We start from the raw sequence: 27,989 nt of genomic DNA on the forward strand, positions 1-27,989 counted from the left end.
CATAAAATCAACAAAATTCTACCTACTCGCAAATCATCCCCCCCCATAAAAAAAAAGAATACAAAATTCCAGAACAGAGAAAATTCAGTGCCATTCCCTACGTCTGCGGCACCTCAGAGAAAATTTCACATGTTTTTTAAAATCATGTCATACTGATTTCCTTTAATCATACCACAAATGATTTACCCTTTTCTGCTCATCAGAAGATCCTCTGTACTCCATCTCGACCAAGCCACACCACTATCTTACTTTCAACAAACAGAAACAGCAGTGAATATTTATTCTAGAGTAGCAGACCTTGCCATGGATATGGATCACTGAATCTATTGAAACAGATTGCTGTGGTAGATTTTAGATCCAATCGACCTATTTGCCTTCCTGCTAGGTCATACATGTGTTTAGTGTATTTCTTTAAAAATAAATATGCTTTGGTAACCAAGACAAAACATTAGTATAATAATTTCATAGCTAAATAAATTTAGCTAGTAATTATCTCTAGACATGTGCTTTATCCACTAAACATCAACATGAGTTTTCAGAAGAATGTTAGAAAAGATTATAAATGGAGAAAGTACTATAAAAGGAATCTAGGTGATAAAGTTGATATAAAAATTGAAGAAAAAGATATTCTGGATGTCTTGAGTAATTACTTTGAAAGATTTCTAAATGCAGCAAGCAGTGATGATGGAACAGTGATTGAAAATATTCAAAGGAATGAAATTAGAATTACATATTAATATTTGAGGCATAAAAAAACCCATCAAAAATCTGAAATGTTGAATGGCAGCTGGAGTGCTGATATTACACTAGAAATGTTTACATATACTGGTACAAAGTCTGACAGTATCTACACTACATAGTTCCAAAGGCAAGGTCTTAGTCAAACTCCAAAGGAAATGACTGGAATAAATCTCTCATAATACTCATCTTTAAAAAGGGAAATAAAACTGAATGTGAAAATAGTAGAAGAATTTTCTTATTGATTATTCCAAGTAAGATTTGTACAAGCTTACCTGAGACGTGGCTAAGAAAAATTTTATCAGAGAAACTTTGAGAGTATATTGGGATCAGGCACTATGAAATTTAGGATCATGTTTTCACTTTAAGACAGATAGTTGAGAAATTTAAAACCCTGGAATTATGTAGAAATCCAGATGTGGATATATCAAGCCTTTATAAAGAGGAATGATAGTTTCCTTATCTCTGCTTTTGTATTCTTCGATAGCCAAGTAATCCCATGAGCTGCCCTGGTCACTTTAGCAATATACCTTCTAAACTTCAACTCTCTATTTACTACCACCTGCAAATTCCTAGCTTTATCAATTTCCTTGAGTATATTTTCATCAGTGTGGTGCACAGCTTTTAATCTATTATCTCAAAATGTATAACATTTCTTCGCATTGAACTGATACTCATTATCTTTTGCCCATATTAACAGCCTGATTAAACCATCCTACAAGCTTACCACATCACCTTGATTAACTATTATCCTTTTCAATTTTGCATAATCAGCAAACAACTGAATATTTTTCTTCAACCATGCCGCAGTCTATAGTATTCCTTACTCCTCCACACTATCTTACTTTCAACAAATAGAAACAACAGTGAATATTCATTGTGGAGTAGCAGACCTTGCCATGGATATGGATCACTGAATCTGTTGAATTTTTTTCCTGTACAATTTATATCAAAATTAAACAGTAGTTGAGCAGGCACAGAGACTTGCAGGATACCACTAGTTGCCTTTCTTCTGAATTCTGCTCCTCCATATGCTATTTTTTATTTGGTACCTGTCTATCAGCCACTTTCATCCATTATCACAAGTTTCATATCTGTCCAGATGTGTTCTAGCTTGCATAATAGAGTTCCATGGTGTTCTGTCAAATGCTTTTGCAAAATACAGCAGTATCGTTGTGTGGATATTCCCGTTGTCCAGCTGGGCTGTTTCTCTATTATAAAAAGTTACTAAATTACTAATGCATAACTGATCCTTCCCAAAGCCATGCCTACCCTCATAGAGTATCACATTCTTATTCATACATTCCTGAATTGTCTCTTTGATCAACTCTTCCAGTACTGTATAGATGATTGAAAAAATGAACAGCCTATATTTCTGTCCACTGCAGGGTGAAGGCCTCTCCCATTGTGGGAGGTTTTGAGTCTACCTCCCATGGTGACCCAGTCTGTATTGGGGGAGTGTCACATACATCCATGCCTACGAGGGATTCGAACCAGCAGCCTCTTGGCTAGAGAGAGGATACGCTAACCACTTGACCAACCAGACTGGCGTATAGATGATTAAAGAAGGAAATCACCTTCCCTGATACTACTGCATCCTTCACCCAGAAAACATCAACAAAATCCTCATTAGTGTGGATGGCAAGTCTCTCCTGGTCTGGATGGTATCTCTCTCACCAGATGTGCTAAAAATTTGAGTTTCAGAATTAACACATACGTATCTGTTGAGGCTCTGATACTCATTTGGCATCTATTCTAGCAAGATTAATCCAGCCTATATCCTCTATTCATTCCATTTATTTTCTGGAGCTTCTGATAACTATTGTCTCTACTTTTGATTAAATGTTTTATTTCCTGTCCAGCTTTCATATTCATAAGTTTAACTTAGTTTGAACACTATCTTATATGTTATCTATAATATTTTGGTTAATTTTTGTTCTTATTCTGTATAACTCTATTGAAACAATTGCTGGCCACCATATCACTATTGCTTATTCTAGTATCTGTTTTTAATTTGCCATCTTCAGTAAAAATTGTGCCTAAACAGCTGAAATGTTTTACTTATTCTCTAGCAAGTAGCTTTTAATGTTGTCATGTTTCTGGCAATTGACATAGTGTATATCTTCGTATTTCTGATTTTAATTTTTTTTTTTTTTAAATGGTTCCCACCTATGAAAGCTTTTTGTAAAGTTATTTTACATTCTTATCTTGGGTTAAGAATTTTTTGTTTCCTATTTTAATTAATTTTATTATATATTTTTGAATTTTCATTTATTTTTTACACAGTCTGGAAGCCTGCTCTAGAGAGCAGGCTTCCAGAACTGTGTAAAACTTCCATCTCTAGAACTTTTTCCAAGTCATTTCAGGCATCCAACAAGCAAGACAATGGTCCTATATCAAGCTCATATTAACAGCCTATTTAAACCTAAAGACAATCACAAACATTCATGCTTACAGTGGGATTTGAACCTGAAGCCTGTTTGTTGGAGAGTGGATATGCTAACCACTGTGGCAACCAGCTTGGTTATAGGTTATTCAATATAATTAGTCTGCCTTTGTTTTATTGATCTTTATTACCTGAATGTAACATGTTCTAATTATTATTTGATGATGACGTCAATTATGTTATTCTTTACAATATCCAACCAAAAAAAAAAAAATTTCTTTCATTCACTAATATATACTTAGTCTGTAATGAAATTCATAATATGAGAGATTGTGCATTAAACTTATGTTTTATGTAAGTAGAGTTGATTTTCTTGATTAGATATAGAAATAATGATGTCATTTTTAAATTTCTGAGTTCAGAAATCAGTTTTGCATCAAGCAGTCCTACTTTTAGAGAACAACCCTGACCATACATGAGCCAATCTAAGAATGCAAAAACATGTCCAACTTGAAAAATAAATTTTATATGCTTTTGGATAACATAACATACCATCCTTATGGTAGATTAGTTGTCAGTCTGTCTTATCACATGTTGAGTAAAGCATACTATGCTGTATTTTCCAAAGGATTTCATTATGCTTCAGTTCCAGAATATGATGCAAGAGTAGACTTTCTTGTAAATATTGAGAAAGACTTTTGAAAAATAAGTGGAACTTATTTTCATACTTATATTTATTCCGCCTAATTTCAAACCACCAGTCATTAACATTACCAAAACAGAAAAGAAAGAATAAAGAACAGTTGTATTATCATTCTTTATGATAAGATGAAGGAGATGTATTTTGCATTATAGTCTCTAACACAGAAAAAATTAGTCAGTTATTACTGGATAGAAATTTTCAGAGGTGATTCCACATTAGGCATCTCCACCAAAACATTTTAATCAACATAATTTTTTCAGATGTGCAAAGGAAGTTAAAGATAATCTCCCCCCCCCAATATCCTGTTTTTCAAGAATATATGTAGCTCCCAAACTCCTTAAACTAGAAGTGCATCTTTGTCCACAATTAATGGACTCTATATAAAATCTTCATAGATGGCAATCTGATACATTACATTGGTAAGAAGAGAATCTTACATCAAGAATTCTACTTCATTAACAAAAACGAAAGATACGGTGCTAGAATTCCAGTGTATCTCATTGCTTGCTTAGATGTCATTAGTTGATTCACTAATGCTTCCATGAGTGAAACTACACCCTTATTATAGAAACTTTTCCTGTCTAAACACTGATTATTTGTAAACTGATCCAATAGTTTTTTTCTAACTCAACTCTCCAGTCTGCATGTTAAAATTGGTTTGAACACCATCTTGAATACTGCTAGCTTGTTATTTTGGCTGATTTCTTCCTTGTTGCACATACATTTATTCAACCTGCTTACTGGTACCTATGATCTATTTCCACAATCAATTTGCCATATTCACTAAAATTTATTGCTAAATAGATAACATGTTCTTTAGATTTACTACTGAAAATAAAGGCAATGAGATTTCCGCAGTGTCAAAATACAGGCATAACCCAGTCACATGTCATGTTAGGTTCCAGACCACACTATCATGTAGTGAATTTCATCATATAGTGAATCACCCTCTCTTTTTTTATTTTTATTTTAGATGCATGCAGTAAGTGGTTTAATATATTTTCAGGAAGTCATATACATGCATAAATGATTAATTTATGTATGTATTTGTATTTTATGCATTAACACGTTCGCTGCCACGCTACTCAGTCATAGTTTGTTCCCGCACGGCAAGCGCTTTTCGCATCTTCAAGGTCACTACGAGTAATCTCGTAGCCGGCTTATCAGACAGAATTTTGTTTCATACGCCAACTACGAGTAATCTCGTATCACTTCCATCTATATATATATTACATGTGCTGATGGCAGTGTTTATTGCGTCTAGTTCAGTTTTAGTTTCTAGTCTCTAAGAACCTTCAATTTCGCCATGACCAGTAAAAGAAAACTTACTGATATAGAAGTAGAAGCTTATGCTAATATGAGCGATGATGAATTTCATGAAATATTTGGTTCCAATTCCGAAGATGATCCTACAGATGACTCTAGCGGTGACTCCGATGATGAAGAAACTTTTGAAGATGAAGTTAGCAACCAGCCAAATACATCAACATCAACTTATTGGGAAAATTCAGAAGAAGAGCCCCCACAATTTGACTTTGTTGAAACTGCAAGTTTTAAAATTGACACTGGAAATTTCAGTATCAAAAGGTTAGTTGAACTTTTCTTTTCTGAAGATTTTCTCACAATTTTAGTAGAACAAACCAATTTATATGCTTTACATAATATTGAGGAAAGCCGAGTTTAAAATTGATTTACAAATTACGATGTTATACTACGGATTAACTCGCGCTTGGCATACGAGGTTGGTAATCGACATACGAGTATACTCGTAGTTGCTTGTGAAGCTCATATCGAACTACGAGTATACTTGTAGTTGGCATCTGAGGCATATACGCAATATACTATATTTTAGTTGAAATTATTTCTCTTCTACCAAGCCCCCAGACATGCTCTCCGCTTTATTCAGAATCCAAGGGTCCAAATTAAGGTAATTATACAAAGGGATAACTCGTGTTTGGCATAGGAGGTCGGTAAATCGACATACGAGTATACCCGTAGTTGGCTTGTGAAGCTCATATACGAACTACGAGTATACTCGTAGTTGGCAGCGAACGTGTTAATAAAGTGTTTAGTTATATCAGATATATAAGTGAAAAAATCAGAATAATTTTTACACATTAAAAAGTTATTTTCAATAGTTTTGGCTTCAAGATAGGAATTACTTCAAAGGTAATAGTAGCCAGTTAAGCGAATATAGTTTTTATATGTGCATTCCAGTAATTAATTGTTACAACTTTAATTTGGAAAAGACTGACAAATTGTTGCAAGGAAATTGTGAAGAGCAAGCTCATTTAGACAAAATGGGGGTTGCTAAGAATAGGGGGTCTTCACTTTATAACAATCAAAAAGAAGACCAAAGAGATGGAGAAAGGATGACATTAAAGTCATGACTTTAATTAAATGAAAGCTATTTTAATTAGTCACGTTAATTAAAATTAAAGCTATCACTTTAATGCTGCTGACTGGTGGTTTGAAATGAGGTGGAATAAATATAAGTATGAAAATAAGCCACTTATTTTTCAAAAACTTTCTCAGTATGAAAAAAAACTCAAAATAGGACTGAATGGAGGACTTCACGGTAACCATCAGGACGGCATCATCCAGCAATGGACATAAATGGCTGATGAATAAGATCAAAATAAACAAAAGCAACTGTTGCCATCCTATGTTCCTAATCCTGACTTATTATATTCTATGATTGGTTTTTCCATGTTGCTGGGATAGAAACTAGGCTTTCTGTGAGAAAAATAGCACTTCTAGGCAGTATAAAAGATTGAACTAACTCAGAAACTTGCTGGAAAAAAAGACCCTCTTTTATTCTGGCTGCTGACTAGAATCAAACCTATTGTAATCTTCTGCCAGTCTAGCATTATGAAGTTACCCTAAGCAACACAAGTCAGAGGCATAAGAATGCTTTGTTATTGGATCAGTTTCCATGGGTTCTCATGTCAGAAGGACACCAGTTACAGGATATTTTACCAATTATCACACTATAAAAGGTGCTTAACTACAAATTTGTCAAGAGTTCTAAAAGCCTAGCTGTGCTGCTGACCCAAGTACCTGAGTGATTTGTTGGCTTATTTATTTATTGGATTAATATTTATTTAAATTTTTTTTTTTCCAGATTGTGAATATGATTTTTTCAGCTATTACTAAACAACATGAGGTAAGCTTTCTTGTTTCTCTCACTTGAACCTATAGTTTTTTATTCCAAAAATGATATTAAATCTACTCATGACTCTCATGTACATTAAATGTTTCACTGACCTGAATTAGAATGCACTGGAATTTGTTTATGTGTTTCTTTGTAATCATAAGTAATTAAAAACTCAAAACAACTTCGTTTTGCGTTGTCAACTTCATAGTTGACAACGCAAAAGTCCCTTGTCAACTATGAAGATTTAGGTTTCTCAAATATAGTTAAATGGCATAAAATTTTACCATAATTCCATGTATTTTTTCTCAAAGTACATGGAATTATTTTCCATGCATTTCAGATAAAAGAAAGTTTGTTTAAAATCCTTTTGTAATTTACTACAGTCATTTGATATAAAAATTTATTAGTTTGAATCACGTTTTTATCATTAATCAGTTTTATATTTCAATTTTAATCATATCCTAATGGTTCCTACAGTATACTTTCACAAAGAAACAAAGAGGATAGTTATTATTAAAAAATGAAATTGGTTGGAGTTGAGGCCATGGATGTTGTTGAAGTGGATATGCAAGGTTCTGTGAGGCATATACAGGGTGTCTCATAACTTTCTAGATATTTCAATAAATCATGAAAATTAGAAAAATTGGTATATTAGAGTGCAGTTTGCATGAAAGTGAATTGCAAGGAGGGTTTTTTTTTGGCAGGGAGAAAATTGCTTCAAATTTTCACCGATGGTGTGCACCATACCATATGCATCATTTGCAAATACGTTCAAATTGCATGGTGTTCTATAAATTGCATGGTGTACTGCTGACAGCTCGTAATGAATGCGTGCAAATTCCCAATCATTGGAGGTGAACAGAATTGTTTTTGTGAAAAGAAAAATTTGTTGCTGTGATGCTTACTTTGGTGGTGTGATGATTACGCACCATGAAGGATGCAGAATAGTGACATTTTCGCTATGCCTGTGATTCTTGCAGCTTCCTGTGCACTGCTTACCTGCTTGTTGATTGTGCATTCATTTACAATACCACAGTGCTGGTATGGGCTTTGGATAACACTGATCTGCATGTTAAAGGGCGATCCGACAAATTTCCAGTTTTCTTGAAATGTCATATTAGAGACTGTATTCTGGCAGGAGTGATAGAACCTCAACCTTTCTTCATTCTTTTCTGCATTTGAAACTTTCATAAAACTTTGCTACTGATTCCCCACTTACATAAGACAACTTCACTAACAGTATCTGATCCACCAAAGTAAGCATCACGGCAACAAATGTTTCTTTTCACAAACACAATTCTGTTCAACCCCAATGATTGGGAATTTCACATGTTCATTACGAGCTGTCAGCAGTACAACCTGCATTTTATAGAACTCTCATTTGCACGTATTTACAAATGATGCATGTGGTAGAGCACCCTTTATCAATGAAAATTTAAAGTAAATTTTTTCTCCCCACCCAAAAAAAATTCCCCTCCTTGCAATTTACTTTTGTACAAACCACACTCTAATATACCAATTTTTCTCATTTTTATGAATTATTGAAATATCTAGGAATTTATGGGACACCCTGTATTTGACTGCAAGGGTCTTGCATATTTCCTATGCAGTGCCTGCATACTGGTCTCCATAGTAGCTACTAGTGGCATCATTTGATTTTTGCACTCATTTAACTTTTTTGTAGTCGATGATCCAACTGTTGTCTCCATTTTGATATTTTTCTTCAAGTTGTCTTCGAAGATAGCGTCCTTGTTCTCTCTGGGCAAATGTTAGGTTTGGTTGAGCACATTATGCATGATTGGGGCATGTGTCTTTGAACTTGTTGTCGAGCGCTATTATTAATGTAAATGTGCTTGTCAGTGTGTCACAAGTTACTTTTACGAGGTGTGGAAAGTTTGTTCCATTCTTTCTTTTATTTATGGGTCTGAAATAATGGCACTTGACAATATTTTTAGAATTGATGTTGCATTCTTCTGCTAATTTGATGTCTTCTTTTAGTGATTTTCCATTTTCTGTTGGAAAGTTCAAAATAACGGCAATGATTTTTTTTGTTTTTGTTTTTGGTCTCCATCGAGTCATGGACTGTTGATGCGATTAGGTCGTGGAGTTCATTTGCAGGCAGGGGTGAACTTGCATTGTGGCACTGATTGTCAGTTAGTTTGAGCTTAGCTTCCAGTGATCATATTTTGGAGGAAAAAATTTTGTTCATAGTATTGATTGCTGTTTGAGGTTTATGACTTGTTTGCCTAAGTTCAGGAGTTGTTTTACAGACGGGAGGCACAGTGAACAGAAAATGGATTGGTTGAGATCGATAAATAGCTTGTGTGCTGATTTTGCACAGGAAGCGTGTAGCCAGTGGCAACAGAACTCACACAATAACCCATTTTTTTATCGGTGACATCAATTTTACAGCTAAGGCACATTATGGGTTTGTCAGCGATCGTTGCTGTGCTGACTAGATACAGGGTGCTCATTCGTCATTGCCATCTTTGCTTAATATGGTAGGCATAGTGGGCACTTATGCATGGCTGATTTTTAACTGGAAAGGTAAGTAATTTAATTTGCTATAAGTACTTACAGGTTGTGCAGAAGTAATCTGCACAACTTGTAAGTAGGCTTCTTAATACCTGCTGTTAAGGATTTCCATTTAATGATTAATTTGAATAAATAATGATAAAATGTAGGAGTACAAGTTTGGAGTAGCTCGTTCAGATTCTGCCTCTGTACCACAAAAGTAGAAAAAGACCTCATGGGGAAGGAAACTAAAGAAAGTGTCAACAGAGACCTTAATCCATATTACTGTCTCACCTTTTCATTATTACAACATCCCTAAATGGTATGATATATCTGCTCTCTTTAGAGAAATTGAAGAGAAAAACTCCTGTTAGTACACCAAAAATGGTTCTTCTACATGAAAATCCATTAGTAAAAATTAATAATAATAAAAAAATAATAATAATGGAACATGCTTCTCAGAGAATCAAGGACATTCCTGTATATCCATTAATAGATGAGATGGATACTCCCCCCCCCCCCCCAATCACCACAAGAAAATGAAGCCTTGCAACATTTCAAGCCAGGTGGCTCCACCAAAAAATAAATAGCAAAAGCATTTTTGCAATGGAATTGTTATGGATTTTGTTAAAGCATCTACAGGACACATGTTTTTACTTTGGCAAAGTGCCTTGATGTCAGGCAAAGTACACAGAGTGCACTATAATACCATCATCTGTAATGACAGATGGGAAATAGATCTGTCCACAGAGGAGTCACTCTCCTTATGGACATCCATACCTTCTTCCAAGAAGTTCCATTTGACATAAACGTGGAGACAGTTGCCATCTTACTCTTAGTATCATAGTATGCTTCATCTACTTATCTCCAACAGCAGATATCTCATAGGTTGACCTTGATTACTAATATTTCATTTACCACTTTCATGCTTTTACTTCACATCATTCTGTGGAATAGTCCTGCCAGTAATAATATCAGAGGGAGGATTGTAGAGCATATGCTTGACAACAATAATCTCTCCATCTTAAGCATAGAGAAGCAACACCTTCAATAGGCCTATTACATTTGCTGCCATCATCTTAACTGTAAGTTTACCCTTTCTCTCTTCTCACTGTTACATGTGAAACTGATAACAATTTTGTATGGAAGTCATTTCCCAGTGATATCCATATGATTGCCCATGCAGGAAAGCATGAGCAACCATGTAGTATGTTGGAAGTTTTTCCCACTTGGATAGACTATAATAAATTTAGTTTAATCCTTTATCCAAGTATAAGCAAACAAAGTTTGCACCTGAAGTATCTTCAGGACTGAGGCAACTCATGGTAAAGGTGGACCAAGCTCTCATCACTTCTTGTCTTAGTATCTCCCATAATGCAAAGCACATCTCCCTGCAGACATGTATAATGCTATGCATTAAGGGAAGGGCCACTATCCAGACCTTAATAAAGGTCGAAACTGGTCTGGGTAGTGGCCCTTCCCTTAATGCATAGCATTATACATGTCCACATGGTGATGTGCTTTGAATTATGGGAGATACTAAGACAAGGAGTGATGAGAGCTTGGTCCACCTTTACCACGAGTTGCCTCAGTCCTGAAGATACTTCACCTTCTCTTCCTTAGCAGAAACAGATTCTGCAACAGTTCATCTCCTATCAGGAATGCAATGAATAATGTGACAGAGTGTATGATATAAGTTGCTACAACCTGCGATTTAAAACATCTAGTCGGTTTCCACTTTTCCCTATACCACAGTATAGTGGATTGCTGATTGTTGCACAGCAGCCAAGGAAGCTCAGAACAAAGCCTGGAGTATCTTCTGCATGTACCCAACTACAACAGACCTCATTTCTTTCAGATGTGCTCGTGCAAAAGCAAGTTATATCTATCATTAGAGCCAAAAGGGATTCTGGATTCAATACACATCCTCTGTAACCAGTTCATCAAAGACCAAAGAAGTAGTTTGGAATAAAATCTGGAAAATGAAGGCAGATATACCACCTACTCACTTGCAATCATTAAACACAATGGTGCTCTGACACTTCCTGTCCTAAAAAAGCAAAACAGAAAAATACCAAATCCAATTCTCTTCAAATAACAGTATGAAGTCCATTCAATAGCTCATTCACAAAACAAGAACTGAAAGCTGCTTTGCTTAAATGTTGTCCAGTTGCTGTTGGGCTAGATAATATTTTATTAAGAGGTAGTTAAGCATCTTTTACTCTGTCTGACATGAATCATCTGCAAAAGGTGGTTATGATTGACTTTCCTAATCAGATGCTTTTTTTTCTTCTTTCAGAACACAATCTGGTTTCCACCAATGTCATATTCAATTATCGATTATCTAGTCTGAATGGGAACATCCATTCAAGATGCCATCCTAAAACTCCAGCACTTAGTGTCAGTTTTCTTTGATGTGGAAAATAGTATGACCCTGCTTGGAGATTTGGACTATTCAAAGACCTACATATGGTCTCAGAGATATCCTCCCTCTTTTTATTATTTTATCCTAGCAAACATTCCAATTAGTCCAAATGGGAACCACTCTCTCTCTCCCCTCCCCCCCTCTCTCAAACCCTTGACACAAGTGTTGGGAGTTCTGTAAGGTTCAGTTTTAAGTGTTATGCTTTTTGCAATCAAAGTTAACTCAATAACTAAACAGCTTCCTCCAACTGTAAGCAATGCCCACTACATGTCAATAATAAAATCAATAAGGCAGATAGACAAGTTATTGCAGTGAAGTATATAAAAATCAACTAAATGATACTGCAACAGAAGTAATAAAAGAACTAAAAGCAATCTCTCCACCAGCAGAGATCTTTGAAAATGACATATTCGAAGTGGAGGTGAATAAGGCTACAGAACATCTCAAGAACAACCAGAGTCCTGGAAATGGTAACATAATAGTCGAGATGCTAAAATATGGGGAAGAATCAGTTGTAAATGAAATACATAAGTTATGTAATGAAATATGGAGCTTCTGTTATTCATGCAATATGGGGGTCCTAGAAAGACAGCTGCTGCAAGCCCAAGCCAAATTTTGAAAGGTAGTCATATTTTGACTATCTTTCAAAATATGCACTAACAAATGGGTTTAGATTTTCACCACAGAAGACTGCTTGTTTGTATTTTTTTTTTACAAGTGGAAATGTAATTGCTGTTACAACAGAAGCCAAGCTCTTAGGGCTCTTATTCAATAACAAGCTTAGTTTTCTTCCTTATATGTGCCAGCAAGCAATGAACATCCTTTGCACCCTACTTTCCAAGGGATGCCAGCAGATGATCTTTGCTTCATTTGCATCATGCACTTATCAGATCAAAACTTGATTATGCACACAAGCCTCTGCCAGAGACCGTACATTATGATGGATGAATAGTATCAACTATCAAGCAATAAGAATTGCAACTGAAGCATTTCTAACCTCACTGATTCCTAGTCTTTACATTGATGTAAATCAACCACCTTTGTTCCCTTCAACATCTATAGCTCTCTCTGTTTTATCTGACCAAAATAAAATCCATTGTACTGTCTTGAGCTTACTGATCACCTTTCTCTTTAAATTTCCTCCACACTTTTGTAGACCCTGCTTAATGATACCAGTCATTCATTTAATTTCCCCCTGATTTATCATCCTAACTTTAAGTATACATCTGATACTACTTTCATCAAATATCCATTGACCATATCCCATTCATTATTAACAATCACTTATACCATAATACTGTGCCAAGCAGTCTCCTAATTATGACATACTTAGGAGACTGCTTGGCACAGCTCAGCGATTCCACATGTATACCTTGCATTTCATCACCTCTCACATTAAGATTATATCACCACTATCCTTATCCTATCCATTTAAGGAACCTACCCATGGTGGAGGAGACCTCCCAGTGATGGATGCTACTGCTCCTTTTCATTTTTCCTCTTTTTCTTTGCTTTTCTTCCTGTATTCTTCGCTCTATTTCTTCTGAGTCCTTATTACTATCCTGTCTTCCAGACTACCATCATTGGAATTCAATACCTTTTTGCCATATTATCCATTTGGTGCAACCTGTGGACATCCAGAAAGGGGGTGGGTGGGATGGATTCTAGTAGTCTTTCACTACTTAGACCTCTGCTTTGGCAGAAGCAGTCCTGTATGACCCAATCAGGATCAGTTAGCTAGTAAACTTGCTTACAAGGGTCATGGGTGTTGCATTGGATCTCTTTCCCCATGGTCTGAGGACAGGGTCCAAAACTTGCTGTAATGCCCATATCACATGTGGGGTAGCTCTGGCATTCTACTCCAAAGTGAAGCCACTGCTTGCCAGAAATGGACACCTACTCCTAAGAGAGTAGGTGTCTGTTTGTGGCTCTGTGGTTGGTGGAGCTCTGGTTCCAGAATAAACTGAATACGTCTTCATCCTTTTGTCAATCAGGGCCCTTGACAAACTCCAACCAGCTTCAGAAACCATATCATCAGCAGAAAACCAAAGAAAGAAACAAAAAACATCAGAAGCTGCAATAAATACACCACTGTTCCTAATCTTACACTCAACAGGCGAGCATTCATTTAGAAAAATGTCATCTTTTTTCATCTGGAACAGTTGACGGGATCTTCAGAATGTGTCAAAAAACTGTATTCAGGAGATATCCTTATTAAAGTAGCTACAGTAGCACAGTGGCAAAAATTACTCCAACTTTAAACTTTTCTTGAGGCATAATATCAGACTGCTTCAGTTTCCCAATAAAGAGATATACTTCTATCTCAGAGACCAAGAAGTGGCAGCCATAAGAAGAATCCTGATATGTAGGTATGAGCATCTGACACACACACACACCATCCTTACCTTTAACAAACCAAACCCACCAGCATCTCAACTGTTCAGTAAGGCTCTATATCTGGTACACCTTTATAGTGTGTTAAATGTCAGAAATATGGTCATTGTCAATTTGCTTGCTTGTTGTGGCTCTGCTATCTGTGCGATATGGCAGTAAAGATCATAAGAATAAACACATTAAGAGCAAAACACCAAAACATGCTCTGTGAGGTAGACCCATACTCCTGAGCATGCCAAAGGTACCCTTCTATTAAAGCTTAAGTGCTGGGAGGACATCATGTTGGAGGTTTAATGGCATATCAACAGCAGTAAGAAATGATTCAAAACTATTTTAATTCTTCCCATATTACATCTCAATCACTGAGACATCTTCAGGGAATATAAACTAATGTTTCACACAAAGGCAACCCAGTACCAAATGAAACACATGGATGTGATCCTAAAGTCCTGTCTAGGCAGGATGCCCTATTTGGGATCTCTGAGTATTAATGTTTCGCAAATTTTGGAAAGTTTCTTCCATCCATGTTTATTTAAAGCTAAATTCTGAGTGCAGCTGCAGATTCCAGAAACTGCCTTTGTTTTTTAAATTTACTGTGATGGAACATGGTGGTTTTCCAGAAAGACCTGAGAGTGGTATCTAATACATGGTCTGCAAGACTAGATTGATTGACTGTAGTTTGCAGATGATGTGCATTTTGTGTTTGTCTTTGTGGATGGTGGCTTATCTACCAGACTGTCCAAATTATGCCAACTTGCAGAACAAGGCACTTTATATAACCATTTTGCACTTTAATGGAATAGTTTCAGCACGAAGAGAAATAATTGAGGCATTGACAATGAAAAGGGTGTAAGTGTCAAAATCCAAATTTTACAGAAGCATAAAACCGAATGATCACCTATATAAAAGAAAATGACACACTTTCTGACAATCAAAAACTTTTTATTTATTAATTTTTTTCAAAACTAAGAATATTATTACATATTATTATTGCATCATACTAAATATTATTACATTATTATATTGTTCTGAGCGATGCAGGATTCTTCCCTCGTCCATCCTTTGAAGGTCACATCCCCTTTTTTCAAGCATTCAATTAGAAGCTGGTTTTTCTTTCTTGAAATCCTGAATATGCATCAGAAAGTTTGGTTACACACCTGTATGGTTCCTGCCTTCAAAGGTACAGTGTAAAGGCCAAAATTTTCCCAAATTAATATGGCTCATTAAGTACATACCCGGCTTCAGACGGTAACTGGCAGAACTCTTGATAAAGTTTCTTTAAAATTTCTTTGTAAGCGAATATCATTTGTATTAGCATTTGCAGCTGGCCTGGAACAATAAAATAAGTACTGAGTTATTACAACTGTGTTTATGGATAACTCCCAGTATTTCTACAGATTCAGAAATATTCACTGTTTTTGTTTACCTAATTCTTGTTGAGAGGCTTATATGCTGGTTAAACATGATAACTAATATTTAAGGAATTGACAGCGTATACTAGAAATATAAATTAAATAAACTTTAATATATACTTTCCGATATTTCGGCAAACGTCACGGCAAACCTTAATGAATACACAGGTAAGCTCAAGGCTTTGCTATTAGATCGATCCACTTACCTCCCCATTAATTACAATCCCAAACTCACAAATTAGAAAACTCCATAGGCTCCTTAAGAAGGTTACTTCTTGGCCTGCGGAGGTTACCAACAGACTAAAACTCTATAACTCTAGATCCCCCTGCATATATGGGCTCCCAAAAATACATAAAGAAAATGTGCCATTACGTCCCATAGTGGATGGCATTGATTCCCCCACTTACAAACTAGCCAAGCATTTAGCCAAAGCGCTCTCACATTATACTGGCAGCACACCATCACACATAAAAAACTCAGCCCACTTCAAAGCCAGTATAGAAAACCTTACACTGCAACATAATGACATAATGGTCAGTTTTGACGTCTCCTCCCTATTCACGAATGTACCCCTCAAAGAAACCCTAGAGCTAATCCAAGCTAAATTTCCTCCCGATATCTCAGCCCTATTTCAGTTTACAATGAACTCACGCTATTTCGTTTGGCAGGAAAAATTCTACAAACAGATAGAGGGGACAGCCATGGGTTCACCACTTTCCCCACCCTTGGCCAACTTCTTTATGGAGACTTTTGAAGAGAAAGCCTTAAACTCAGCCCCACAGAAACCTACCATATGGCTTCACTACGTTGATGATGTGTTTGCTATTTGGCCACATGGCCCGGATTCACTCCTCTCCTTCCTAACACACTTAAACAACCAGCACCCTAGAATCAAGTTCACCCTGGAAAAAGAAGCAAACAATAACCTCTCCTTCCTAGACACACTAGTCACGCGCTAACCTGATGGAACCTTGGTTTTCTCAGTTTATAGAAAACCCACCCATACAGGCAGATACATTCACCAACGATCCCATCACCTCCCCTCACAACAATATGGAGTTATTAAGACACTATTCAACAGGGCAAAAATAATCTGTTCAACTGATCAAGCCCTAACCACTGAACTAAATCACATCCGTGATACTTTCTCAGCCAATGGCTACCCCCCCCCCCCAAAAAAAATATAATAAAATAAAAAATCCAGAAAATACTTAACCCAGTTATCCACAACCCACCACCCCCTCCCCTTCACAAAAAATATTACTCTAAATCCATCACCATTCCCTACATCCAAGGCACTTCGGAAAAAATCAACAAAATCTTAAGAAAACATGACTTAACCACTTGTTACAGACCACATAGAAAATTGGCATCCCTTATTCGCTCCACTAAAGACCAACCACTTCCCCTAGACCTACCTGGTGTATACCAGGTCCCTTGCAGCTGTAAATTGTCTTACTTTGGCCAAACAGGCAGGACAGCAAATATCAGAATCTCAGAACACAAGGATTACATTCGATTTCACCAGTACAGCCACTCTGGGCTTGCAGACCACGCTCTGGATACGCGCCACAGAATAAGATGGAAGAAAGCCACAGTCATACACCGCAGCAAGTTCAAGTATGAAAGACTATTCATGGAATCAGCCTCAGCCCTTAGGAACATGCCAAACCTCAACAATTTGGATGCATGACTGCCCCAAATTTGGGAAACATTTATCAGAAGAACTTTAGCCCAAAGGCCAAGAACCACCAATATAGCCCACCAGGGGGCACCATCAGGACTTTAGGAAAATGTTAGCTTCTGTTCTCATTTGCTGTTATGTAGTACTTGTGTGCACGTATCTTTGTATTAAGTTCCCAAGAAGATGGCAAAGTGATTTGCCGAAATATCGGAAAGTACATATTAAAGTTTATTTAATTTATATTTCTAGTATACGCTGTCAATTCCTTAAATATTAGTTATCGTTTGTTTACCTAACTTCTTCGGCGTTTCATAAGTTGACTTATTTTTCGCTATCTTCCTTTGTAATTAAAGCAACTACAATAACTCAATAACTTACTGAGCATGGAATAATGATTGAAAATGCCTAGGAATGTGTGAATCACAAGAACCAACATAAACACGGTCATGCAAGTTTGTTGTGGGAAGGTTACAACTATGTTTACTTGCAACCTTCTCAATGTCAACTAGAGGAAAATTGCATCCACCACGATCTGTTGATGTGAATTACAATTAGAACAAATGGGCTAGGGAACTTGTCTCCTTTTCTATACTATTGGCATTGGAACATGCGTCTCTTTCAGTGAGAAAACAACTTTTTGTAAATTTTGGCACTTACACCCTTTTCATTGTCAATGCCTCTATTAATCAACAGTTTAATTGATTTCAGTATTTCGCCTCAATCACAGAGACATCATGAGGTGAATATAATGTTAAAATGTGAGGGCTGTTCACTAGCCTTAGATGTTTGGCAATAGGCCTAAGAATTAAAGTTTCCCAAATTTTGAGAAGTTTAATACAACCATATTTATTAAGATTAGGCTGGTTTTATGTCTGCTGCGATGGAGCATGATGATTTTCTTTCAACTGATTCTGTGTAGGATATCCAAGGCATGGTCGTCAAGCCCTGACTAACATAGCCTATGGCAGTGGATATATTTTTTGTGTTCTTCTAAGCAGATAAGATAGCAAGTTTCAGGTACAGCTTAAAAGCTGTACAGAGATTGTATTTTTTTCAAGGACCTGGCTTTTTTTTTTGGATATATCCAGGATGTAGGGGATAGTGGTGTCATAGCTGAAATCCTTCTGAAGAGATGCCTGAGAATTGGGGAGAGATTGATTTTTTTTTTTTTTTTAAATTCTGTAAGAACTGTAGCCATTGAATAGGAAGGTGTTGTATTCATACACACAGATACATTCACCAAAACTTTCCCATCACCAACCCTCTGAATAGAATGGCATCATTAAAACTCTAGCCAATACAGCCTACAATCTTTGTTCCAGTGAAACCTCTCTTAAGCAGAACTCAAAAATAAACATATTTTTGAGTTCTAAAATAAACATATTTTTCGCCTTCCTATCTAGTGGCTACAGTTCTTACAGAATAAGTTACTAGAAGATTAATACCGACATGGAGATTAAACATAATGTAATTTTTAAATAATGGCTTCACACACATAAGAGAACACTAAATATAATTTATTATTATTCCTATATGTTTCAGCATATAGAAAGAAAGAACCTGTAACATTTAAATTCTGAATACAAGAATGAGTCATACAGCATCTGTATAATATCACGTGTCTTGGTCGCAGCTGTCCAGTATGAGGAAACACTATTAGAGTTCAGAGACAGGAATGAACATATAATTAATTAATTTAAAAAATTCATAAACAATTAAAAGCAATCACTTCCCAAAACTTAGAGATATACAGTCTGTCCAATTATGATTAGGGCAGTGGCATAGGACTTCACATGATTCAAAAAATAGACAGTCATATTTGAACCCATTGTAGTGTAGCATTTTGGTGCTGTTCAGTGAACTCCAGTTCTAGTGTCGATGGCATGAGAAGTAAGGCCTGAACCCCTTCAAATTCCAAAAATCTTATATAATGTTAATGTTCTTGGATTCTAATAGTAGCAGAATGACCAGTCTGTCCAAAGACTGGGTATTTGATGACAAATACAGGGTATTTGAGAAACACCAGGCAAAGATATGTGATAATGTATCTTTGATAGGTATCAAGAAAGATGACAACTTCTGGGCTGGTTTGAAGGTCGGATGCAAATTATATCTACGAAGGTTCCTTGCTAGTTTGTTCAGATGTTCCTTTAAGGTAAGGCATGCTGATCCTTTTAACATCAGAATCCAATCTGGAAGAGGGATGATAATTATCAGATATTTTCTGTATCAATGTCTTGCTGTATCCATTAAGTAATAGAACATTAATTTATTTAATTCTTCTAATAGGTGAGATGCAGAAGTGCAAATTGTACTTGCTCTTTGTACAAGGCTATTGATAATACCTATTTTTTGTGAAGGATGATCATGTAAAGATGCATGGATATATCTGCCTGTAAAGGATGGCTTCCAGTATACAGAAAGTTCAATATTACCAGCAGAGTTACGACGTATTAAAGTATCCAGAATGAGGAGACTGTTATTAGATTCACATTCAATAGTCAGCTTGATGCGAATATATAAAGATTTAATTTTATCCAGAAGTTGAAGTAGTTCTGTTTCAGATTGAGACTGGATTTTGGCAGATTGAGGGTACTGCAATGAGTAGTCCTATATCACCTGCTTTGGCTGATTGATGTTAGGGAGCATTTAGAGGATAAAATTTCTAACACCATTTCTCCTTCCACCTCCATTTAGCTATGTTTTGTGGATGATATCTTTGCAATTTGGTCTCAATTTGAAACAGAATTACTTCAATTTCTGAAAATTAAATCCTTATATACTTGCATCAAGCTCACTAATGAACGTGAATCTAACAACAGTCTCCCCTTTATGAATACTTTGATATGTCAAAACTTTGCTGGTAATATTGAATTTTCTGTATACAGGAAGCAATCCTTCCTGGTCTGGACATTGACCTGTAGCTGCTTTTGTCATAAGAATAAATAAATAAAAATTAAATAAATAAACTAAAATAAAAAATAAAATACAATAAAAATCAGACTGTATGCCAATCTCTAAGATTTGGGAAGTGATTACCATTAATTGCTTATGATTATGTTTAAATTAATTCATTAACCAATTATACATCTATTCCCATGTCTCTGAACTCTAATAGTATTTCCTCCTGCTGAGCATGGAATAATGATTGAAAATGCCTAGGAATGTGTGAATCACAAGAACCAACATAAACACGGTCATGCAAGTTTGTTGTGGGAAGGTTACAACTATGTTTACTTGCAACCTTCTCAATGTCAACCAAGTTACCAAGACACGTTATATTAAACACATCCTTGTATATACATTCTTGTATTCAGAATTTAATTATTGCCTTCTCCTTGAAAGAAACTCATGACATATTGAGTGAAATGTATAGCAGTAATAAATTATATTTAGTTTTCTCTTACATGTGTGAAGCTGTTATTTAAAAACTTTATTAGTTGTTACCGAATTGAAAAAAAAAACAATGAATCTTCCCCAATCCTCAGCCCTCTCTTCAGAAGGATTTTGGAAATGCCACCACCATCCACTAATGTAAAAATAAAAAATGTAACCACTGCATAGCTTTCAAGCCCCATCTGAAACTTGCTACCCTTATCTGTCTTAGTAAAGATCAGCTCCCTCTTCTATCAGTAACCAAAGTATATAAATTGCCGTCTTACGGTATGTTGACATACTTTGGAGAGGCAGGCAGATCAGCTGTCATCTGCATTCATAAATGAACACAAAACTTACATCTGCAATCATGACTATGGTCAGTCTGGTCTTGTGAACCATATATTGGATTTTTTTTCCTCCAGAAGATCCTTGCAGGATCTTCTGGAGAAAAAAAAAATCACCATGCTCCATCACAGTATATTTAAAAAATAAAAACTGTTTTTAGAATCAGGAGTTGCACTCGGAAATTAACCAAATTTAAATAAATATTGATGAGAGAAACTTCCCAAAATTTGGGAAACATTAATCCTCGGAGATCCCAATTTACTACCTAGGCCTCCTACAAATGTCCTATATAGATAGGACTTTAGGGTAATATCCATGTGTTTTATTTAGTATTGATAGCCATTGTGTGTGTGTGTGTGTGTGTGTGTGTGTGTGTGTGTGTGTGTGTGTGTGTGTGTGTGTGTGTGTGTGTGTGTGTTTCAAGTGTTAAAAATATTAAAATAGTTTTTAATCCTTTCTTAATGCTGTTAGTGCTTTATTAAACCTTGAACATGACAAAGACTCTCAGATCCCTAGAATCTTTTATCACATGGCACATTGAGTAATTATTTCTCATTAGCTGCATAAATTCTGTTTTCTTCTACCTATGTATCCTTTCCCCCATTATATTATTACTTTCCCTTCACTTATTTATCTTATTTGCGAATGCATACTATACACTTTCTCCTAGTATATTGACAATGTACAGCTGATTACAAAGCAGAAAAAGGGACTACACAAGTTGTGACATGTCTTATGAACCATTACAAAGCTATGAGCCAAAACTTTTAAATCTCTCAAGGTATTTTTCAAACTCTTGGCAAAGTAAATACAGTAGGAGTACTTACTTTGTCAAGGAGCATCTGTTACTTACAATAGCAATTGTGAAAGTGAATTTATTTTGTATTTTGATTAACATTGTTCATTGATATACTAGAGTAATAGCCAGCATCATTCATAAACTGAACACCACTTATGATCCAGATGACTGGAGATGTATAGATTTGTCTAAAAAAAAAAGTCTAAATATAATTAGAAATAAATGTGAATTCATTTCATATTGGATTGAGAGAGAGATATAGATTATATGTCATTTGGATAATTTAAAGGAAACAAGTGATAACTTCATGTTACTCTTGGTAAAAAAAAAAAAAAGGTACAATATGAAAATTTAAAATCCCGACAAATGATCATATGTCAAAATTTTAAAGTATTAGTTATCTTACTTGGCCATTCAGTTTGGGCATGTAAATTTTCATGCTCAAAAATGCTGAAGCAGTGTTAAAATAAGGAACTGTCAAAAGGAATGACTAGAACGATGCATTCTTACCATTAGCAATAAAACCATCATCAAAGATAATTTAGTAATTCTGGAGAAAATTTTATTTCTTCCACTATGCATAAGTTGCAACTTTTGAAGTAGCTCAAAAATCTTCAGTTTTAGAGAGAATTTTTATTGTTCCTAGATGAAGAAATTAATATAGGGTGCAGCCTTCAGGACACTTGTTCAGCTTCAGTTACAAAAAAGTCAAAAATGTTTTAAGCAAGTTCCATCTACTTGGTGCTATATAAATTTAAATGTTTATTATGTACATTTGTCCTTGACATATTTTCTGCAGAATATTTGAAACTTAACTAAAATGCCAGTGTGAAAGTTCCATCAGAACTTCTACAATGTCACAAAAAGAAGATATCTTTGCACATGGAATAACGCATTGTTAAGTTAGATGGGAAATCAAGAACATTGAAATAAAAGAACATTGTAAAGTGTGAATTTTAAATAAATTATAATCATTTAATTTTAAATAAAATAAAATTGTAATTTTATGTTTGTCTGTGAGCTTATATTTAATGGCCAATTTTAATAAAAAAAAATATAGATTTATAGTGTATTTTATCCAAATACTTTCAAATAAGGTTGAATATGCTATAAAAACAAGTTTTGTATTTTTTGAGTTTGTGAAAATAATGAGAGAGAAGTTTTTTTTTTAAATACTATCACATTGGGTTTTTTATCATTTTTTTTTTTTAAATTGTAGACTAGTGTTATGTTTTCTTTAGTTGAACGTTGTTATTGAATTTTTCCTCATAGATTAGTGGACCATTCTTTAAATTGCTCTCAATGCTTGTGGAGTTTGTGGGAGGTCCACCTGGCATGCCCTCTTTTACTAATTTGGTTCTGCAGAGGATCTGGGAGGTGAATATATTCTTTAAAATTTATAGTCTGAACTGGCTTAATAAATTAAGAGCCTTTAGTGTAATTTTAGAAAAATGTAATTTTTATGCATAGAAAAGGAAATGTTTTAGGCTTAAAACATTTTCTTACTTCTTAATTTAGTGAATTTGATACATTTTCTATGAAATTCTGAGTGGTTAAATGACAATCTCTTATGTATTCATTTGTGCATCTTTGTTCCACTTCTGTTTATGAAACAGGAATTATATTAGTGTAGAATGAACAGTGTGAAAGTAAAATTTTGTTTGTTTTCCAATGAAATCTTATAAGGAGATGGAAATAGTTATTTTTATCCTCTTGTATGATTTTCCTCTTAAGAGCAACTAGTCTTCTTCTAGCCATTTTTATAGTCATTTTTGGTTATTGGCCTCCTCCATTTGCATCCATCACTAGGGTGTCCTTCCTATGAAGGAAAAAGAATATCTGGACAACCAGAGAGAAGATTGTCCAGATATTTGTTTTCCTTCATATGGATGCTACTGGGTGATTGTCTTTGTCCATCTATCACTGTTCATCCATACAATATGTCCTTTCATCTCCATTTTAATTTTAAAATTTCTTCCCTAGGTACAACACTTTTGTTTCTTTTTTTATATCTTGATTTCTTATTTTGTCTTGCAGTTTGATGTTAAGCATGTGTCTCACTCTCAATTTTGCACTCAGTTTTCCTCATTCTGTCCAGTATTTGTTTGGTTATTGGCCATGTCTCTGATCCATATGTACATAATTGGGATGATGTATTAGTTATAAAGTTTAGCTCTATTTTCTGGTTTTATTTTACTGCATAGAAATTTTTTTCAGAGTGCCAAAAGCCATCCAGCCTAGCGGAATTCTCCTTTTTATTTCTTCAAAAATGTAAAGGTTCTACCAAGGTATACACATTCCTGTACTTGCTCTATTTTGTTATTGTCTATTATTATCTGCTCTTCTGTCACTTTGTTTCCTTCGGTATTTGTCATTATCTTAGTTTTTTTTATAGTTTATACATCTAATAGACAAGCTTGGGTGTTGAACGTTATTCGTAACTTGTTTTAATGGTATTAACAACATCAAACGAACTGTTTTATAAAAAAATGTTTATTAACTGACATATTTTGCTGGATTTCAAACTAGCATCTTCAGAGCACAAAGTGTAAGTGAAACAATTCAAAATTGTAACGGACAAAAGATCTCAAGTCCTCTAATATTGTAAAAAAAAAAAAAAAAAGTGTAAGATGATAGTCTCCCAGATTTTTAGCAAATTAATGCAACCATACTTGTTCAGGTTAGAAGAATTCTTCATAGCCATGGCTGACTCTAAAAATAATCTTTGTAACGGTTTCTAAATAGCACATTGGTTTTCTTCTATCTAATCCTGTGTGAAGGAGTGTCCAAAGCTTGGTCTGCCAAGCCTGACTTGCCATAATAATAATAGCAAAAGTATTTTTTATGTTCTCCAAGGCAGATGTTAACAGATCTTCCTGTCTACCCAATCTCAGCAGATTGCAAATGATGCAGCAACATTGTAACAAGTGTATAACACTTCATGGGGGATATGCAGAATAATATGTAAATCACATGGTTCTACCTCAATTCCTTCATGGTGTTTATTATAACTTTTCAACACACTCTTGTACTCTCAGTATGTCCTCATCATCCTGATATTATTGTAATGCTTTTCTCTACAGTCTCTCCAGCTTCATCATGTAGGAATTCAAATGTATGCAACCAAATTTGCACGAAGTATCCAGATACTGTCATATTACAGCCTTGTTAAGAGGAAAAAATAATTCCTTATCCTCACGTCGATGTTCATTTCAGCATCAAACTATCCAGTCCTCTGAGTTGTAATTTACTAGTAATTTATGCTATGCAGTATCTTTGACTTCTGATCCACCATAACTCCAAGATCTCTCTCATCAGTTTCTCAGAGTGTAAAGCCCACCAATATAATATGCAAATAGAAACAAAGCGTATAACTTTACACTTACAAACACTGAATTAACAACCATTATCACTTGCTGATAGTTCCAGACTATTTAAGTCACTCTATGTAAATGCTGTATATCAATACCATCCTTGATTACTTGGCCTGTCTTTGTATCATGAAACAAGTGAACATCTTTTTTCAAGTCCTTCTCAATATCATTAATGTACAGACTGAACAACAGTGGTTCAAGAAATGTTTCCTAAGGCACACCACTGGTCACCTTAAATCTCACAGATTCATATACCCTGCCTCCAATACACCTTTCTGATACTTGTCCATCAGCCAATGACTTAAGCAAATGATAGTTTATATTCCAATTTATGCGATAGCCCTTCATTTGGTATCCTGTCAGATACCTTAGCAAAGCACAACAGTACCACAGTGTGTCCATTCTCTTTATCCAACTCAACAGTAACATTACTATAAAATATGAACAAATTGCTCAGACATGACCTTCCTTTAGTAAACTCATACTACTTCTTGTAAAGTATGTCTGTCAACCCATTGCTGTGTGTAAGTTCTTATAAACTTCTCTAATATCTTCACCACCACTCCAGAGTGTCATAGATCAATAGTTAGACATTCTTTTTTGCATCACACTTGTACAAGAAAACTATCATATATTCTTTTCATTCCTGTGGTATTGTTCCTGACTGAGACTCATGTTATACAACCAGATCAAGGGCCTGCCTAACCAGTTCAGCTGAAGAATACCATTTGTTCAGCATAAATGCTGATATCCTATCTGGTCATATTGCTGAATTCTTTTCCATGTTATGCAACAGCTTTATAACCGCATTCTCATGAACTTTTCACTTGATCCAATGAAGTTGTAGTACCTGTGCACCATGTTGCACCCACCAAGTTAGTAGATCTCAGCAAACATGAGAATTCATTGTCTGAACAGACAATTCTCTGTCAGAAGCAGATGTCATTATCTGACACAACCATGCCATTTGCATTCATTAAATTTATTCTTCTATATTCATTCCTTCCTTCCTTTACTTGAGACATAATGATAACAATCTTTTAGGTTGCCTTTAGCCTGCATAGCCAATTTCTTTTCATACTTATCTGGTAACTTTTCTGGCCCAACTTATATTTCATAACTCTTCTCATCTTTATTCTCACAATACCCCTTCCACATCATCTTCTTCTTATGGATCTCCTACTTATCTTCCTATTAAGCAACTAATACCAAGGGAGTGAATATTTTATTCCATTGAGTTTGTAATAATTTCTTGCTTTTGTAGCCAGTGTCAAAACAGTCACATCTTTAAATAAAATTCCTTTTGATACTATGATTGAATCCAACACTTGAGTTTCTTCTTTTATATGCAGCTCACGAAAGCTGAGTCACAAGAGTTCAATAAATTCTCCTTCATTCATATCATGAGTTTTCTCTGCTACACAATCAATGTGCAGAAAATTGAAGTTATCCATAATTATTACTCATTTAGTACCATCAAGAGAATTTAATGATGAATTTTATCCATTAACTGGGCTTTTGTATTACTGGAAGTGCGATTGGTGTCTTTTTCAACTGCGCCCCATACAAAATAATCCATGGGGTTAAGGTCTGGGGAGTTTGGAGGCCAAACATTTGGACTGGTGAAGTCGTAGAAATTTTCAGACAACCATTTTTGACTTTTCCCAGAGGTGTGGCAAGGGGCCGAATCCTGCTGCCATACATACGGCCTACCATTGGCTACCCTTGTTATCCAGGGCTTGACTACAGTGTTTAGCAACTCCACGTAGCCATCTGAAGTCAACCTGAGGCCCTCTTGGAAAAAATGCGGAGGCATCACATTGCCTTCAGAGGATACACATCCGAAAACCATCACAGTTTGGGGAAATTTAGTCTGCATTACACGAGGAATGTCCTTTGTACTGTATGCAAGCCATCTGTTATTCTGCGTGTTGTGTTTTTGATCCTGGCAAAAGTTTTTCTCATCGGAAAAGAACCAGATTGTTTGTGGTTCCGCAGGATGTTTCACTCTGCTTAGAAGTTTCTTCGCGTTTATCAAACGTTTTTCACGGGCCTTTTCTGTAAGCAGCTGACCTTTGCGGCGCTTGTATGAGTAGTAGCGGAGGTCTTCATTGAGTGCAAGCTTCATAGTAGAGGCTGCAACATTCATTTCACGTGACAAAGCCCGAATTCCAATGCCAGGGTTCTTCAACACCTGTTCCTGCAGATTTGCGAGGAATTCTGCTGTACGAATGCAATCAGATCGTCTGCTAGGGATCTTTCTTCTTGCTACATCCTCGTAGTCACCATTGCAAGTCTCTAGTTCATGCCTGATTGTTTTTACTGTATTCAGGGAGCATTGGGCAGCAGTCGAAATATCCTTATTTTGATGGCCGGCACGAATCATCATGATACAAGTTATTCTCTTCCATGATTCAGGTGGGTTCCAGCTATCCATCCTTTCTGACATCTTGTATATGAATGAAGAAGGGTCAAACCTTTTAAATGAAGAGAAGTGTGTGTTAATACATGTAACTTACGGAAAAATATAATTAATTATAAATATGTCAAATTTATCCCGAACACCCTGTATGTATTACATACTACATTCTTACAATAAAGTAAGCTAGAGAAAAGAAAATGTTATTAAAGAAAATCATAAGGAAGTGAAAATACATTTACAGTACTGTACTGTATTTA

At 35.5% G+C, this 27,989-nt stretch overlaps 1 protein-coding gene across 1 annotated transcript in view; it reads left to right on the top strand.

Moving 5' to 3' along the window:
* Positions 1-27,989, top strand: part of puf (ubiquitinyl hydrolase 1 puf) — a 1,013,305-nt gene that overhangs the window by 715,727 nt on the left and 269,589 nt on the right. The window contains exons 57-58 of the mRNA XM_090399560.1: positions 6,952-6,993; positions 23,209-23,313. Of these exons, the coding sequence (XP_090255686.1) occupies positions 6,952-6,993; positions 23,209-23,313 (147 nt within the window). The remainder of the gene's footprint in view (positions 1-6,951; positions 6,994-23,208; positions 23,314-27,989) is intronic.

The sequence above is a fragment of the Typopeltis vanoorti genome, chromosome 10 (genome assembly GCF_054136105.1).
Source record: "Typopeltis vanoorti isolate ZY-2024b chromosome 10, IOZ_Tvanoo_1.0, whole genome shotgun sequence".
NCBI classification, from domain to species: domain Eukaryota; kingdom Metazoa; phylum Arthropoda; class Arachnida; order Uropygi; family Thelyphonidae; genus Typopeltis; species Typopeltis vanoorti.